Here is a 16,852-nt window from a genome sequence, read left to right as displayed (position 1 = left end):
CATGGACCTCAAGTATATTGTAGTATAGAGGTGGAATTTAAGGAAAGGTATTAAGCAGGCTGTGTTTTAGCTTATGGGCAAGTAATAAATTGTATCATGTATCTTGAATGTATCATACATAAGCTGCTATATAACGATTGCCACTTCAGATAGCGGTGAAATTAGGTCATTAACTAGTTGTTACTTAACCTTCTAATTTCTGTATAAGCCTAATTACATGAAATACAAGTTGGGGTTCTGATTAAAAAAAATAATAATAATATTAAATATTAAGACTATTTATCTTGCATGCTAAGTTCATGGATCATACTTTATTTTAAACTGTAAGTTATTAGCCGTCTTCATAGATTATGCAAAACTCTGTTAACTTAGGTAATTCTTTGAAATTCCAGGCATGAATTCTTAAAATAATGCATGGCTTGCAAACTTAACTTAAAAAAGATCCCTCTGATTTCAAAGGCTGACAGATTTATTAGAAGATGAAGCTTGTCTACTCAGTAGAAAAACATAGTGGGAAAAGTGGGGGCAATGCTGAGTTAAAGGAGAAAATACACACCCTGTTCCATCCCCCTCCCCAATCACTGCAGCAAGGTGTAAATGATGTATGAAATGACACATCCCAATGCATGGGAAGAATATAAATACTGCTCTGTAATCACTGCAGTGATGTGCTATTTGCTAAAATTTTCTGCTTAAGTGAACTCAGAAAAACCTATCATCTACAGACCAAAAAAAGAAATCAACCCAAATGAAATATATTTTACTGTACGCAACACTCTCCTCTTTTCCCTCTTTTTTTCTAGTCCTAACATATTTATTAACTATTTGCCACATTTATCGACTACTAGGATACTTAAGTATTACTGAGAAGTATGTCTAAAAAATGTATAAAAAAATTTTTAATGGAAATGTCAAAACACATATACAACACATAGGATACCAGAGGTTTTTCTATTCCAGAGTCAACCAGACCTGGATTTGAATCTTGGTTTTGTTTGCATCTAGTTGTGTGATTTCACACATATTCATTTAAACTTCTCTGAGCTTTAATCATTTTCCTTTGTGAGATGGAGATAATATGTACTCACAATGTGAAAATTAAGTTTTAAGATTAAATAAAATAATATGTCATAAAGCATAATATTTGGTCAAATAGAGTATCTGTAAAATTTGGGTCAATATTTTTCTTTTCATGCTGGAAGTACCTGTTATGTCATAGAAACAATGCTACATTTTGAACTGGAAGTCTTGGATTTTCATTTTTCCCTTAGCAATTTATGAGACAATTCCGTTGAGCTCTTTGAATAGATGTTAGCTAATTTTTAAGGAAAATAGATATTAGTTTCATTATATAAGAAAAATAGATGATAATGCATACATTAAAATGTTTAATAAGTACCAGGTATTAATATTATAAATTGACATATCTGAATCAAAAATATATACATATATAATACCCAAGTTTCTATGAATCTGCTCTTTAGGGACATGAAATACTACACTTGTTTTATTCTAAAATGATACCATGAGAATTTTGTTTTTGCTCAGTTTCTTCAAGGGCATATTTATTGGAAGTATCTCAATAAACTGCAAGATGTCTTCACAATGTGAAGGTTTAGGATAAGTGTATTGGAATTGGACTCCAGGACACCTGGTTTTACATATAAAATCAAGCTGCAATTTGTCTTTTCTGTCTTGGTTCTCTCTGTTCTTTTCAGCTGCCCTAATTAGTTATGGAAGTTGATGTTGATTATTTACCTCCTGCCAGACTACCGTTTCTCTTTGCACATACTGGCGCGAGTCAGCTTTGAAGGAAAATTAAGTCTTAGGTCCCACTACGTTTCAAACAATAGCTAGTAGTTTGGGAAATTTTTCAAACCATCTCTCAGTAGATACTTTTGTGGAAAGCAAACCAAGGCAGAGGAATTACCCCATGCCACTGACAAGAATCCACATCAAAGTTGTGCTTTCCAATAAGGTGACATTCCTATTCAAATGTATAGCTTCATATACATAAAAATTAGTTGGTCACCAGAGGAAAATAATTTTCAAAATCTAACTTAACTCATTTAATAAGACCATGAACCAGAGAAAAGGAAAGATGTCAAGAAAAAGAGAAAATATATCTTGGCCAATAAAAGATTTCATTTCCTACTTAAAAAAATTAATGCTCAGTAAGATTTGAAAAGAGAATGAGGCCAATTCATTTTGATCCTGTGGCAATGCTTTGAAGCTTACTTTTTAACCTAGTCTATTTTACATTTCCAGATGCTATGAAAGGCAATGTATGCAGAAAGCAACACCAGTGGGGATTTGGGTATTTCATTTTCCCCACTGTAGCTGTGATTTGGATCTTACTTTTTCTGAAAGCATCTTTAAAGAACTCTTCAGGCTGTCTGGAGAATGCTGGCTTGCAGAATTAAGCAGGAGGTCTGCATGGGTTGCTATCAGAGGTTGTAGTTGATTGATGTTGCTGAGAACTTCTTTTGCTTTGGCTGTGTTTTCAGGTGAATAGTAAATAAACTGGTATCCGGTACTGGAACAACAAAGATAAAAACAAGTTACACAAAAAGCAGAAAGAATTAGCAGCCCTTAGTACCAGATGGCAAATGAGAAACAGAACTCCAAATAGCATGACTTCCTTTTGGACACATAAGAACTATTCTAAGGGAATTTTATGATGTCCTAAGAGTTTTCTAAGTCAAATAACCAAGACATTTTTCACAATAAAGATTTTTTTTGTAGTTTTTAAAATTTTTAAATATTTATTTATTTTTGAGAGAGAATGAGACAAAATGTGAGCAAGATAGGGGCAGAGAGAGAGAGGGAGATACAGAATCCAAACCAGACTCAAGGCTCATGAGCTGTCAGCACAGAGCTTGATGCAGGGCTTGAACTCATGAACCTTAAGATCATCACCTGAGCTGAAGTCAGACACTTAACTGACAGACCCAGGTGACCCTAAGATTTTGTAAGTGAAATAAATTCAGTTTTGCTCAACTTCTAGGGAGTTCTTTATAATTACATATGTCAGGTATTAATTTTCAAAACAAATAATTGTTAATCACTAATAAACCTGAAGTCACATTAGTATCCAAACAAAAAAGTATAAGCCTTTATATTCAGGCCAATCTGAATATAAATCCTGGCTCTGGCCTCATGTAGCTAGGTGACAAGAATTCTAAGAGATAAGTAGATTAATCATAATTCATTTGAAATGCCTTAAATAGTGCCTGATACAGACAGAGCAAGCATTCAATAACTACTACCTATATTTTCCCCCTGATATGTAGGGCAGGGTTAGCAAATTTTAATAGTTGAGAAATGGGGAGAAAACAAATTAATGCCAAGTGGCCGTATGGAGAATTTTATTGGATAGAAAAAAAATATGGCATAAAAATTTCACTATGCTATTTTATCTCTATCCATTTTGTTCCTAGTAGTTTCTCATTTAACTTGTAAAAAAAAGTCTAAACTTGATTACTAGTTGAAGAATAACTGACTTTTATAATCATCATCTAAGAATTGGTCAAGCATACTTTGGAGGTAAGGACTCTACAAAATGAAGGAATCTTTGGATTAGGAAAGACAAAGGAGGCATTCCAGCAGGGAAAGGGATAAACCTGCCAAGTACCAGCCAAAAAAAAGAAGAGGGAAATTCACATGGTGAACCCGGCACTTGTTTGCACCCCTCTGCAGTCAACTGTCAAAGTCTTTTCCAGATATCTTGCACTCTGTGCTATTTATTATTTTCTCTACATTTACAAGTTAAATTGTTAAAATTCTCATAATTCCATTTCTTATTTAGAAATATTAGAATCCAATAAGAAAAACTAACATCTATGGAGCACTCTACCCTTCCACTCACACTAATGATTTTTAGGGGAAAGTACCAGTTTCTTCAGGAACACAACACTCCTTTTCTAAACATATAATGATTATCCCTATCACTGATTAATTGATAGACTAATTTACACAACGATTAAAGGAAAAATCCTTGGTTGCCCGGACTATTGAGAAGCTAGGACAAGAATTTGATGAGGGGTACAGGTTTGTGAAGGGTAAGAAACACACAGGAGAGTTGGCTGTTAATTTCATACTAACAGACTTTTAAATTCCAGACATGGGAGCTTAAAACTAAAACATGACTTAACTATTATACATATTTCAGTGCAAATTAAAGCAAATGATAAAGAACAATGGTGAGGAGGAGAAAGGAAACAATTGCCCTTGCCAATTATCTAGAACTCTTTCCGGCTCATTTGATCTCATGTGGGAGTGTGCCAAGGCCTCTAACAAAAATCACAAACTGGGATGTGCCCCTTACTCAGCTGTACTCAGACTGGATACAAAGTTCAATCCACCACAGTCCACAGGAAATCAAACAAGTCCTTGTTATTTTTGCAAAGAAAACAATTATCTAAAGATTAGTATGTCATCAGGGTGGGGATGATGTTTGATACCCAGCACCTCTAACCGTAGAGACTTCACTACAGGCCCAAGGTAGAAAGCAACGTGCAGTAGCTGCCTGGTGGTCCCTTTTCACGGATCTGCTCTTGTGCCATAAGCTGCTTTCTGGTGTCATCTTCTGGGTACTGACAGGCCTCGCACGGCTTCCCCCTTGGAAAGCAGAGTTCTGGAGGCCAGGGGTAGCCTTCCATCTTCCTCTTCACATAACTGTCCTCCCTGAGGGGTCATTCCTGTCTCTCATAATTCACTGCCATGTATTCTTTTTGACTCCTGTCCCCACTGTCTTCCTTCTTTACTCATATCATACTGCTCTGACAGTTTATTGTTACTTTACTGCTGAATGTTATCGAATTTCATTATTGTTTTCTACATATTTCTTGCTCTGCAAATTCCTTTAGACTCTCCTTTCCAGTTGAGTCTTCTACACACATTTCCCAGATTTACTTCTCACATGTTCTTTCCACTATTACTGCTTCAGTGGTCCTCAAATTTTAGCAGGCATACAATTCACTTGAGGATAAAGAGAGAGCCTGGGTATTTGCTTTAAAAAATGCAGATTCCCTGGGAACACAGAGATTCTGCCTCAGTGGGTTGTGGCATTTCTAACAACCATGTCGGGGAAAATCCTGATGCAGAGACACAGGTGAGCACTTTTATTTTATTTTTTAAAAATATTTATTTATTTATTTATTTATTTATTTATTTATTTATTTATCGAGAGAGTGAGAGACCATGAGAACAGGAAAGGGCCAGAGACAGAGGCAGAGAGGGAGAATCCCAAGCAGGCTTCGCTCTGTCAGCACAGAGCCCAACTCAGGCCTTGACCTCAGGAACTGTGAGATCCTGCCCTGAGCAGAAACCGAGGGTCAGATGCTCAACACACTGAGCCACCCAGGCACCCCAGCTGAGCACTTTTAGAGAAGCTGCTGCCATTGTTTTGGCTGTGAATTCCCTCTAAACACTTGACCTTGCTACACAATGACCTTAATAAAGGTTCCTTTTCTTATTCAAAGTTCCAAGTTCCTTATTCTTAATATATTGTAATTTCCACCAATACCCTTCCCAAGGCTATCTTTGTACTCCGTCTTTGTATCTAGCCCAGGTTGTTTTGGTCCCTTCTCATTAGTGCTGCCTCCCCTTCCCTTTCCCTACTGTCCCTTCATCTTTTCCTTCCCAGCAAACTCCTTTCCTCCTCACCCTCCCCCATCCTCCCTGGTGGTGGGACATTCCCATAATTCCTGCCCCCTCCCCCTAAGCCAGTCTCCACTGGAACAAATTTACATAGCAGCTGTTTGTGCTCCCAATTAGGTCATCTAATGATGGGCATCTTACCTATTGAGGTAGAAAGATTCATTTTCCACAATAAAAGCCAATGTTGATGTCCAGGATGAAATAGTATGGTATGGAAAAAAAAAATATCACCACCCACAAAATAATTTTAAGTATACATAAATTTTCTCTACCTACTCTTTAAACATGTCATATATTTTAACAGTTATAGCTTTTTAAATGGGAAGTTATGAGCATAATTTAATTATCAAGATAAAAAGAATATAGCTAAACTCTATTTTATAGTGGTCTGAAATTTAAACTGAATCCAAACACTTGAATTAACTATCAATCAGACAAAACCAGAAGAAAGTATTTGCTTGGACAAAAAATATTTTATGGGATGTAAATGATATAGCAAATGATAGATAATGAAAATGGAAATTAACTTTGTAATATTTTTCTATTAATGAAATAGTGGACTGAAGTGCATATCTGTATATAGCCACATTTTAATATATACTTATTTAATTATTATCAGTTTAATTAGAACCCTTCCCTGATAACTTAGAGGCATGTACCTGTTGTTACCAGAAGAGTCATATTTTAATTTTAGTATATGTCCTGCCGAAGCGAGCACCAGAAGAGTCATATTTTAGAGGTGTAAAGAAAAATAAAGCATGCAGTGAAATAACATTCGTATTCATAAACTCTAATTACTAATCAAAATACAACTAAAACAATCATTATATCCTATTAAGTTTATTTCACCTCTGTTGCTTTTTGTTGGTTCTCCTTAGCTCCCCACCTTCTAGTGTTGGCACTTTCCAAGGCTCACTCCTTAAGGACACTTCTTTCTTTAGTCTCCAGGCCCTTCCTAAGTAATTTCATTTAATCTTGTGGTTTAAAAACTTCAGTGGTGAGGATTCCCAGCTTCACATCTAGACTAGTCCTTTTCCCTGAACTCTAATTAACAACAAAAGCTCTCCTCTTGACAGCCCCAATTTATCTAGTCCCCAAACTGAGCTCCCTTTGTGCTCCTCATTCTCAACAACCAGCTCTTTCTACACACTTCTCCATCTTAGTTCAAGGCAAGTCTGTTTGACGTGATGTATGTTTCTTCTTTTCCTGTTTTACCTTTGTCCATTACTTTTTGCCCAGAAAATTTCTGCCTTTTCCTTCAAAACATACGTAGAACACAATCACTTATTTCCATACTCACTGCAATGTCCCTGGTGCAAGCTGCCATCATCGTTTACCTACAAACAGGTTTTCCCATCTCTGTCCTTACTCTAAGACCTTGAAATCCTGGACATAGGCTTATGCTTAGAAGAGAGAAATAAAGCAGTTCTTCTTTAGCTTCCTGCCCACACCCAGATCCTGGGACTTGCTCTGCCACTTATCTGTACCTTTCTTCCCCCATGCCCCTGCAACCTCCACTCCTTAACCATTTGCCCAACAAAGCCACTATTTGGGTAAATAGAGTCATGGAAGAATATAGATTAGAGATGATGAACAGTCAAGGAGGGAACAGGGAAGGAAAAGATCAGGGAGGAGAGGCAGAGGCAGAAGAGGATTAGGATTGAGGAAAATAGAAAAAAATGCTACACAGTAATGTGCCTTGGATCCTATGGCAGAACTAAATCTCCAGAGAAAAACCTGAGGACTATTTCCACTTATTTTTTTCCCAACTCGAGCACTACTTATAAAAAGATGATCTTTGAATCCAGAGGGAGGGATAGACATTCTCTCAATTCTAACTGAGAAGAAAACTATGTGGATAATAAATGAAAATTTACACCTTAGTGCACTTGAATATAACCCTTTTGGCTTCACAGGGTTTTACAATGTGCTTCATGAAATTGTAGAAGGTAAAAACATAACTCTCTGCATTTCCCCAGGCATCCTTTCCATGTTTTGCTAGAGTTACAACTTAGAGAAAAGAACTAGAATGAAAATGGGATTTGTTTTTGTTTAGCTCCTATGGATTTGGCTTCCATAATTAAATTAGTTACATGATCTAAACTTAAATTAAGGTTTATCTTTGAAACTAGTCTTTTTAAAATATTAGTTTCATAGAAATTTTAGAATCTATGTGTTGAACAGTACACTTGATTCTGCCATTGATTAGCTCTGTGATAGGTGATGCTAATTAAGAGGGAAAAAAATCCTACAATTCATTTCAGCTCAACTTACCCTTAAAGGAAATTTGCCTATTGTCTCTGATCACAGTGGCTCCCAAGTTTTCAGTTTACAAGTTCTTATCTAGAATTTCTTAACCATTAAGACCTCTTTTCTTTTCTTAATCTTTATATTTGAGAAACAGTATGCATGCATGGGGGATTGGGGTGGGGTGTGGGAAGAGGTGAGAGGCAGAAAGAGAGGGAGACAGAGGATCTAAAGCGCACTGTGCTGACAGCAGCAAGCCCAACCCAGGGCTTGAACCCAGGAACCATGAGATCATGACCTGAGCAGAAGTTGGATGCTTAACCAACTGAGTCAGCCAGGTGCCCCTAATACCTCTTTTCAATATACAACCTTTCCTTAACCTGATTCGTGCCCTTATAATAATTTCCAAAGACTGTTATATGACCTTTAAATAAGCAAAGTCCAATGTAATTTCACTTCTTTCCATGGCCTATTTCCATATATTCCTGAATTCACTTGTCCTGATTCCTTTGCTAATTTCCAAGGGTCTGGTCACTTCTATTTCTGCTTAGTATGGCTTCTGATATTTTCTTTTTTCTTTTTCTAAATTTCTTTTCTTTTCTTTCTTTTTTTTTTTTTTTTGATATTTTCACACTCACTCCTCTGTGAAGGTGTAATGGAATAATACCTAAATGAAGTCCTCTGATTCCCTTTCATCTCAAAAATTTTTTCAGCTCCATCCTGGACCTTATCTATCACATGCCTTCTACAGAGAAGATAAGGTACACAAATAGAAACCATTCTCTAATACACTGTACAAGTAAATGTTCCCTAGACAAATGAGCATGAGGGATCTTTTTGGGGGGATGAAAATGTCCTAAACATTAAAATATGATAATGATTGCATAACTCTGTAAATTTATTAAAGATCATTGAATTGTACACTTAAAATAGGTGAGTTTCAGGTTATGCAAATTACTACATAAGCAGAGAGTTGAATGGTTATTTCCAGGATTGGATGGATGGGGAAATAGGGAGTTGTTAGTCAAAGGGTACAAAGTTTTGGTTATGCAAGATGTCTAAGTTCTGGAGATCTAATGTACAGCACCATGACTATAGTTAACAATACTGTATTGCATACTTGAAATTTGCTAAGAGGATAGATGTTATGTGTTCACACCACACACACACACACACACACACACACACGAAGACAAAGACAATGCAGAAGAAAATGAAGATGAAGAAGAAGAAACGAAAATAACAATGTGAAATGAGTAGATTAAGTAACTTGATTATGGCAATAATTTCACAATATATATATACATATATATAAAAACATCAAGTAATGCACTATATATGTGTGTGTATATACATATATATAATATAGTTTTTATTTGTCAATTATACCTTAATAAAGCAGGGCAAAAGTAAGCAAATATTTCCATTATATAAAATTATTATAATGTTAGTGATTATGCTTCTGGGATAAAAATATAAGAAAGCAGAAAATATATTTAAAAGCCATTTCATTTTTTTCCCTGTTAAACCTGAAAATATTTTTGTGGAGTTTCTAATAAATCCAAAACTTTATACTGTGAAATTTATACTAATAATACAAATCTCTTTCATTTTAATAGTTAATAATCATTGAGTCTATACTATAGGACTAGCATTATGCTAAATACATAGAGTGATAGAAGCCGTTTCTAAACTCACTAAGTTGGGAAAAACTCCTTGTGAGGTAAGGCAAGTTTGCAAGGCCTCCCGTTGTCAGATGGCTGCCAATGTCTACCCGCCATGCAATTATTTTTGCTTGAACACCAACCCCCAAGGCACCTTGTTGACTGGTATCAGTAGTGAGTTGCCCCCTTATCCTAAAAATACGCTAATTGTACCTTGTGAAGGAACTTATTATAGAAATTTCTTTTGTGTTTATGGAAGCAGATATTACATTTCCTGAGAAACACATTTTTCTTCCCCTCAAGAAAACAGGCTATTGGCCCTTGCTCACAAAAGAACTAACTTCTGCCTTTACTATGGTAAAAACATTGCCTTGTATTTTAATGCTAAAGATACCTTCCTTCCCCATATGATAAACAACTAAGTCACCTATGTCAATTACTATTGACTAAAATTATGCATGAGTCTTCTACCAATCTATGTTCTGGGAAATTTTTACATACCAAAGAATTTGTCATCAGAAAGAATTGTCTAAAGCAATTGCCACTTCTGTTTTGTACCCCATACATTTTTTCAATAAATAAAGCTGACTCTCTGGTCAGTGCAGAGATGCCTGCCTGGTGATCAAAAACTCGAGGCTCTCTCACTCTCGCTGACACCGTCCATCCTTCAGGGAGCCCTGGACCTGCTGGAGCTGGACTCTGGCAGTAGAGATTATTTTATTTAATCCTGACAACTTTCTGAGGAACGAACATTACTTTATCATTACTTTATCATCCAGATATAGGAGTTGAAATGTGAGTAGATTAAGTAACTTATCCTAGGTCACATAACTTGAATGGATGGGAAAACCAAAGTTTAATCCCCAGTCTTTATTATCACACAGTTTGAACTCTTAATTATGTTTTACTATTACACAAAGATGACTTGGGCTACTTTAAATTTTGAAAAATTATAATACAATAACTAACATAGGAAACATCTTTTATTTAGTAATGCAATGGTAGGTACAGCCTATAAATATTAAAATAAAATATAATTAAAGATATTTTCATCTTCTAATTAAAACAAAACTCATTAGAGTAGATGTGTGATTCTTTTTTATAACACAGATTAAACTAAAAGAAGAATTTGAAAGTTATCTCACAATAAATTGCTTTCAATAATGACTGCTACTGTGTGTATGCATTGAGGAAGGCAAAAGGCCAGAGTTAGCCAGCAAGATAACTGGTGGGTGAGTATGATGATACCTGTTCTCTAAATGACATAAGCCAGGGGTAGTAACAGAGAAGAAGAAACAGGGAATAAATAACGTTTTTTAAAAATCTCAATCTTCCTTCTACAAGACCTTGTAAGCTTAAATATCGTTTGAGTAACTATAGTTTCAGAGCTTGCTTACTAACTTCTAGTTATCATTGCTCTTAAACATTCTTGAGAGGTCAGACATTTACAAGCAATTGCACATGGCATTGGGACAAAGGATATTACCTGGCATCTAACTCTCTATGTATTTTGTAGTTGTAGATTTTTTTCATGTCACTTAGTTTTCCATATTTTCTGGAATGAGAAGTGGAAAAGAGTTTTACAGAGGCATTTCAGCCATTCTCCAACTAAATAAAGGGAGGAGAGATAGAAAATAAAACTATCCTAAAAGAATTAGAGCTCTGTCTGCATCTATCAGCACCATTCTAAGTAAACTTATCCTTCCTGAAACATTCACCTATATGCTTAGATTGATGTCTTTTGTGTATTTAAAATTTCATGTTTTCTTTCAGGTATGTTTTTATATATACTCTACCTACATACCTCATAATCCACACATGAATTGAAATGACTACATTGTGGTCTATTCTAGTGATGCAAAGAGTTTGCTTATTCATTCATTCAAGATGTTTCTGTATTTTATGATTATGAATAGAGTCTATGATCATATTTGAAAATTTTACTTTTTTTCTTTTATGTTTTTGATTTTAGTACATTCCTAAATAAGTGGCTTTTCTGAGGTATATTTGGGAAGGCTATGTATAGAGAACCAATAAAGCTAAAGTCTTAGAAATACTTTTCTGACTACAGAGTAATTTTAGGCAGATTGAAATAATAATCAATCCAAGGGTTAACCACCATATCAATTCATGTATTTTTTGTAATTGTACAGGTAAGGTGATTTCGTTTTAAAAGTATGTTCTCATTGAAGCCCATAAGGAGTTAAATGGACCAACTTTTTTTTTTCCTAGATTTCTATCTGAGGTGTAACAAAATCAGTTCTGGAAAGGTCATTTATAGTTTATGTTATTAGTTAGAACTAACATTGTTCATTTATTAAGAGCCTTTGTTTTGTGTCAAATATATACTGATTGCATGATGGTGAATGAGCATGGAAGAAGAACCCTAGATGGGGGAGAGAAGTCTAATTGTCTAGCTCTGGTTCTGTCATTCTTTGTATGAGTGATTTAATCTTTCAATTTCTGTATTCTTATCAATAAGGTCAATAGGGGAATTTGTGATCTCTGAGATACCTTGTTGATTCTAACATTTAAAAGATTCTTTAATTGGAAAAAAAGCACAGACTCAAAAAAATGATTTTGTTTCCCAAACTTCTTTTCATATGGAATATATACTACTGACTTTATTAGCTAAGCAATGGAAACATTTTTCCATTGCTTTTTCACAGCAACTTTTGCATTTACCCAAATATATAAACCAGAGTCCTAAGAGTCCCTCAACCCTGCCCAGTCTCCCTCAAGTACTCATCCAGTTGGATTTAAATTCTTTAAAAGTTTTCTTAAAACTGTAACTCCATAGTCACCCATTTCTTCTCCCCATTAGAATTATAATGGCTTAATTATTTACCCTTTTTTTTCTCACACTTGGTTCAAAAAACAAACCCGATCCTATTAACCCTTAGACAAAAACGTACCAGTGAGTCCTATAGCCCACAGTATGAACTGCCAGGATTTGTTATTAGCCTTCACATTTGGCTCCTGTTCTGCCCACCCTTATATCCTTTCTCTCTCTTCTCTCTCTGTCCCTCATCCTCCCATGTACCTCCTGCCCCTCTCTCTTGCCCTCTCTCCTCCTCTCTCTTTTATCCCCTCCCTCTCCCTCATTCTCAGATTCCCTATGCTTTTGGAATTTTTGAGCCAAGGACAATGAATCACCATACCCACTTGTGCTGTAGAGAAACTTGAGTGTCTTTCTTGATATCTCTGGATTTTTACCTCCCATTCCACACAAACGCACAAAATCCAAACAATTGCTAAGCCCTCCCAAATATCTCTGTAACCAATCTCCTCTTCTGTATCTGTGCTGACATCACTCTAGGCCAACCCATCTTTCTCCTCTAACAAGATCATTGCAATAACTACGTAGTCACATAAACCTCAGGATGGGGCGGACACTGGCATTGTGCAAAGTCCCATCTAACAAAGATTTGGCAATAACAGCATTTTTCTCATGTTACACAAAACAGTTGTGTAAAGACTGTACACAAGACATGACATAGATCCCATAAATACCTTTTTCATTTTTCTCCAAGGTAGTCCTTTTTCAAAGAATGAGATAGCTTCTAAAGCTCTGGAAAATTCAGTGCTTTTTATTTTCTGGAAATTTACTTGTAGATGATTTTATTTTCTGTTGTTTGCTGCCTTTGAGACAATGGATATTAAATATCTAAGCTAATAAAGAGATTTATTTTATTTTACTTTATTATTTTTAAGAGAAGGCAGGGGAGAGGGGCAGAGTGAGTGAGGGAGAGAGGGAGAGACAGACAGAGGGAGAGAATCTTAGACAGGCTCCATGCTTAGAGTGAAGCCCAATGCAGGGCTCAGTCCCACTACCCTGGGATCATGACCTGAGCCGAAATCAAGAGTTGGTAGGTCAAACAACTGAGCCACCCAGGTGCCCCTGATAGAGAGCTTTAAAAATATGCCAAAAATTATTCAGTGTTTAACCTGAGTACAAGTTATTCTTTGGATGAAATGCATATTAGTTGAGGTGACCCAACAGTGCCACGATTTAATTTTTTTTCAATTTACAATGAAGGAGAAATGCAACTCTTACAGAAAATAAGTTCTTAAATCATATTATTTTTTCCATATTTAGTTTTTAAAGAAAGGTTTCTCTCTCTAATTTGTTTATTAGATTTCACATTTTATCTTCTAAGTCCTAATCTTTCTGTTGATTAACTTTTACTTCCTAGATCTAACCAAAAGTTGTATTTTAATAACTGTGAAATAAAACATTTAATTATAAAGTCAAATTATCTTCCTGAAAAATTGTGATGATATACTTTATAAGTCTTTCCTTAAAATCTCAAGGTTTTAACCACACTTTCAAACAATCTAATGATTTAAAAAAAATCAGTCACATCAATACTTCAAACAAGAAAACAGGAGAGTGAGAAGTTCAATGGTTTTCTGAAATCCTCAGATTAAGATTGATGATGTATTTTATCATTTTAGACACTTTTCTCTTCACCAAATTTATTATCACTATAAATTCTAGGTCATTTAACAAACTTATTTTCATTTATAATTAAAGTCATTTCTTTAAAGGAAAGATTCAATTTTTAAGAATTCTGACCTGTCACACTACATACAGTGCTACATTTCAGATCAGACTTGGTTTAACAAGCTTTCAGGTAGGTGATTGGAAAAATGTCACAACTAAAATTTTAAAGTCACTATTGCATTACAAATGTTGATTCAGATTTTAGGTTTGGCTATTTTTATAAAATTTATCACCTATCTCCTTTCAGAACACAAAAAGTATATTTTGCCTTCCTAGTGGGGTGCAAACAAATGCAAACTTTCTAAAATCTGAAAAACGGATTTTTTTAAAGAGAGAGAGATAGAGAGCATGAAAAGTAGAGGGAGAGAGAGAATACCAAGCAGACTCCATGCCCAATATGGAGTCCAAAGTTGGGCTGGATTCCATGAACCATGAGATCCTGACCTGACCTGAAACGAAATCAAGAGTTGGATGCTTAACTAACTGAGCTATCCAGGCAACGCTGAAGAATGGCTGTTTTTAAAGCTTATGAGATATTTTCTTTTCCTTTTTTAAAATATTTATTTATTTTCTTTTATAGTTTATTGTCAAGTTGAGATATTTTCTACAAATATCTGTTTTGTATTTCTATTTTGGTTGCCTAACTCTATTTCTGTTTCCTGACTCCACAAACATTCCCTATATTTCTGTTACCAGATGCAGTCACACTGATTGTTTCAGGCAGAGGAGAGATAACTCCTGTGACAGGCAATCCTTTCACTTCTTTTATTCACTCTTTCAACAACAAAAGTTAGTTCTGAGGATACTCTGGTAAACCAGATGCACTCAGTTCATGTCCTCATGACACACATAGTCCAGGGGAGAAGGTAGACAATTAAGGATGAATGTACACAGGAGGCTTAAAGTAGAAGTGGTCAAGCCAAGGGGTCAAAGAAAACTTGCAGGTGGCACTGAAAGGAGCTAGTTCAGTCCGGTTCATAGAAAGGGTGTGAGACATGAAAATTTAGAAGAAAGTGGGGCCAGATAACACATGAATATATTAGGCATCTTGAACTTTACACTACAGGCAGGAGGCAGCTAATAAATATTCAACAATAAGAAATCACAAGATTGTATCTGCCTTTTCAAAATATTACTCCAACCAAGGTGAGAAAAATAGATTGGATGAGAGCCAGCCTGGAAAGAGAGAGAATGATTCAGAGATTTGATGGTAGAATCTTTAAAAGTTGGTAATTCCATGGGTTAGGGTTACCATAAGCCATAATTTATTATTGAAGTAAATGATTTCCTGAAAAATAAGAAGGTAGAACTGATAACACTGATTTTATTTTACTATATTTTGGAAGTGGAAGCAAAGGAAGAAAAATAGTCAAGGATATCTGCTTTCTAAGTTGACCATCTAGGTGAATGGTGCTGACTGTTATTTAGAAAAGATATTCTCAAGACAAGTTTGAGAAAAAGGAATTAAGAGATGAGTGAATATGTTGACATTGAAGAATTTGGATGATACCACTAATGCAGAGCAGCTGTCTTCTAGATGGTTCTAAATATATCTCTGGACCCCACACCTGGGCTTACCACTGAGATGATGTCTGAAGCCCAGTACCTGAGAATATGTGGGCAGTTAGGCATTTTATGCACATTGACACAATTTTTTTGGAAGGCAACATGACAGCATCTTGAAAACTTAATCCCCTCAACCAAGAATTTCTAGACATTTACCAAAAAGAAATACTCACAAATTTTCAGGGATATAAAATAAGGGTGTATCTTGTAGACACAGGTGGTTATAGGAAAAAAAGTAGAAATAATCTAAATGACCATCAATATTGAATTGGCCAGGTTATTATGCTACATTCAATAAATAAAATACTACATAGCTTTTAGAAAAAATGAGATCAACATGAACTGTAATAAAGCACTGTGAAAACATTTTTCTGAGTGAAAATATACCTGCTTATATATTTTTCATAAATAATAGCTAATATCTAGGCCCTCATTATACACCAGGTACCATTACAAAATGTTTGGTGTATATGAAGTCATCAAATCTTGAGAACAACCCTATAAACAAAGGAGTATTTCCACACTGCAAATGAGGAATCTTAGTTCTAGAGAGGTGAGGCAATTTGACTAATGTCACAGAGCTACTAAGTGTCCAAGCCATGATTTAATCCATAAAGGGGCTGGAGTCTATGAATTGTCTGAAATGAAAGTTTCTGCCTTAATTCAGAATGGGAGTCAGAAAAATAAAACTTAGTTATAGAAAAGTCAAGAACATAACATTGCCATGAACCTGAGTTTGAGGACTGAGTCATTGCCATTGAAAATTCAAATGGTTGGATGCTTAGAAGAAATTACACAGGGAAATACACTTACTGTTCCAATTGATTTATTCTAGGAAGAGATAAGGGAACAGGTAGGCTTTTCACTTTATATGCTTCTTTATTCTCTGAATTTATGTGCTAGAAGCAAATTTTATTTTTGTATAGTTAAAAAGAGACTAAAGAAGGAGAAATGCTACATTAAAAATTCATTTAGTATCGTATGCAAGTTAGAAAAACACTTCTATTTCCTTGCATCACGTGCAGCTCAATGCTTTGCAAGACTAATCATTTAGTTTGTATAGTACATTCAAGTCTAAACATGACTACTTATTTAAACGTATTTTATTTTTTTGTTATTCCAACTACAAATGTATAAGAGATACAACTCATTTACTTTTTAAGATTTAATGTTGTTGTACAAGGAGCTGGCTACATGCAGGGAAGTG

The 16,852-nt window shown here is 35.2% G+C and overlaps 1 protein-coding gene across 2 annotated transcripts in view; it reads right to left on the bottom strand.

Moving 5' to 3' along the window:
• The window catches only part of INPP4B (inositol polyphosphate-4-phosphatase type II B), a 411,625-nt gene that overhangs the window by 130,750 nt on the left and 264,023 nt on the right, over window positions 1–16,852 (bottom strand). For both annotated transcript variants that reach the window (XM_029940652.1, XM_029940655.1), the window contains one exon: window positions 2,359–2,536. In XM_029940652.1, coding sequence (XP_029796512.1) covers window positions 2,359–2,536 — 178 coding nt within the window. The remainder of the gene's footprint in view (window positions 1–2,358; window positions 2,537–16,852) is intronic.

Source organism: Suricata suricatta, chromosome 1 (assembly GCF_006229205.1).
Source record: "Suricata suricatta isolate VVHF042 chromosome 1, meerkat_22Aug2017_6uvM2_HiC, whole genome shotgun sequence".
NCBI lineage: Eukaryota > Metazoa > Chordata > Mammalia > Carnivora > Herpestidae > Suricata > Suricata suricatta.
Note: the sequence above shows the minus strand (reverse complement) of the source record. Positions and strands in the feature narration are given on the sequence as shown.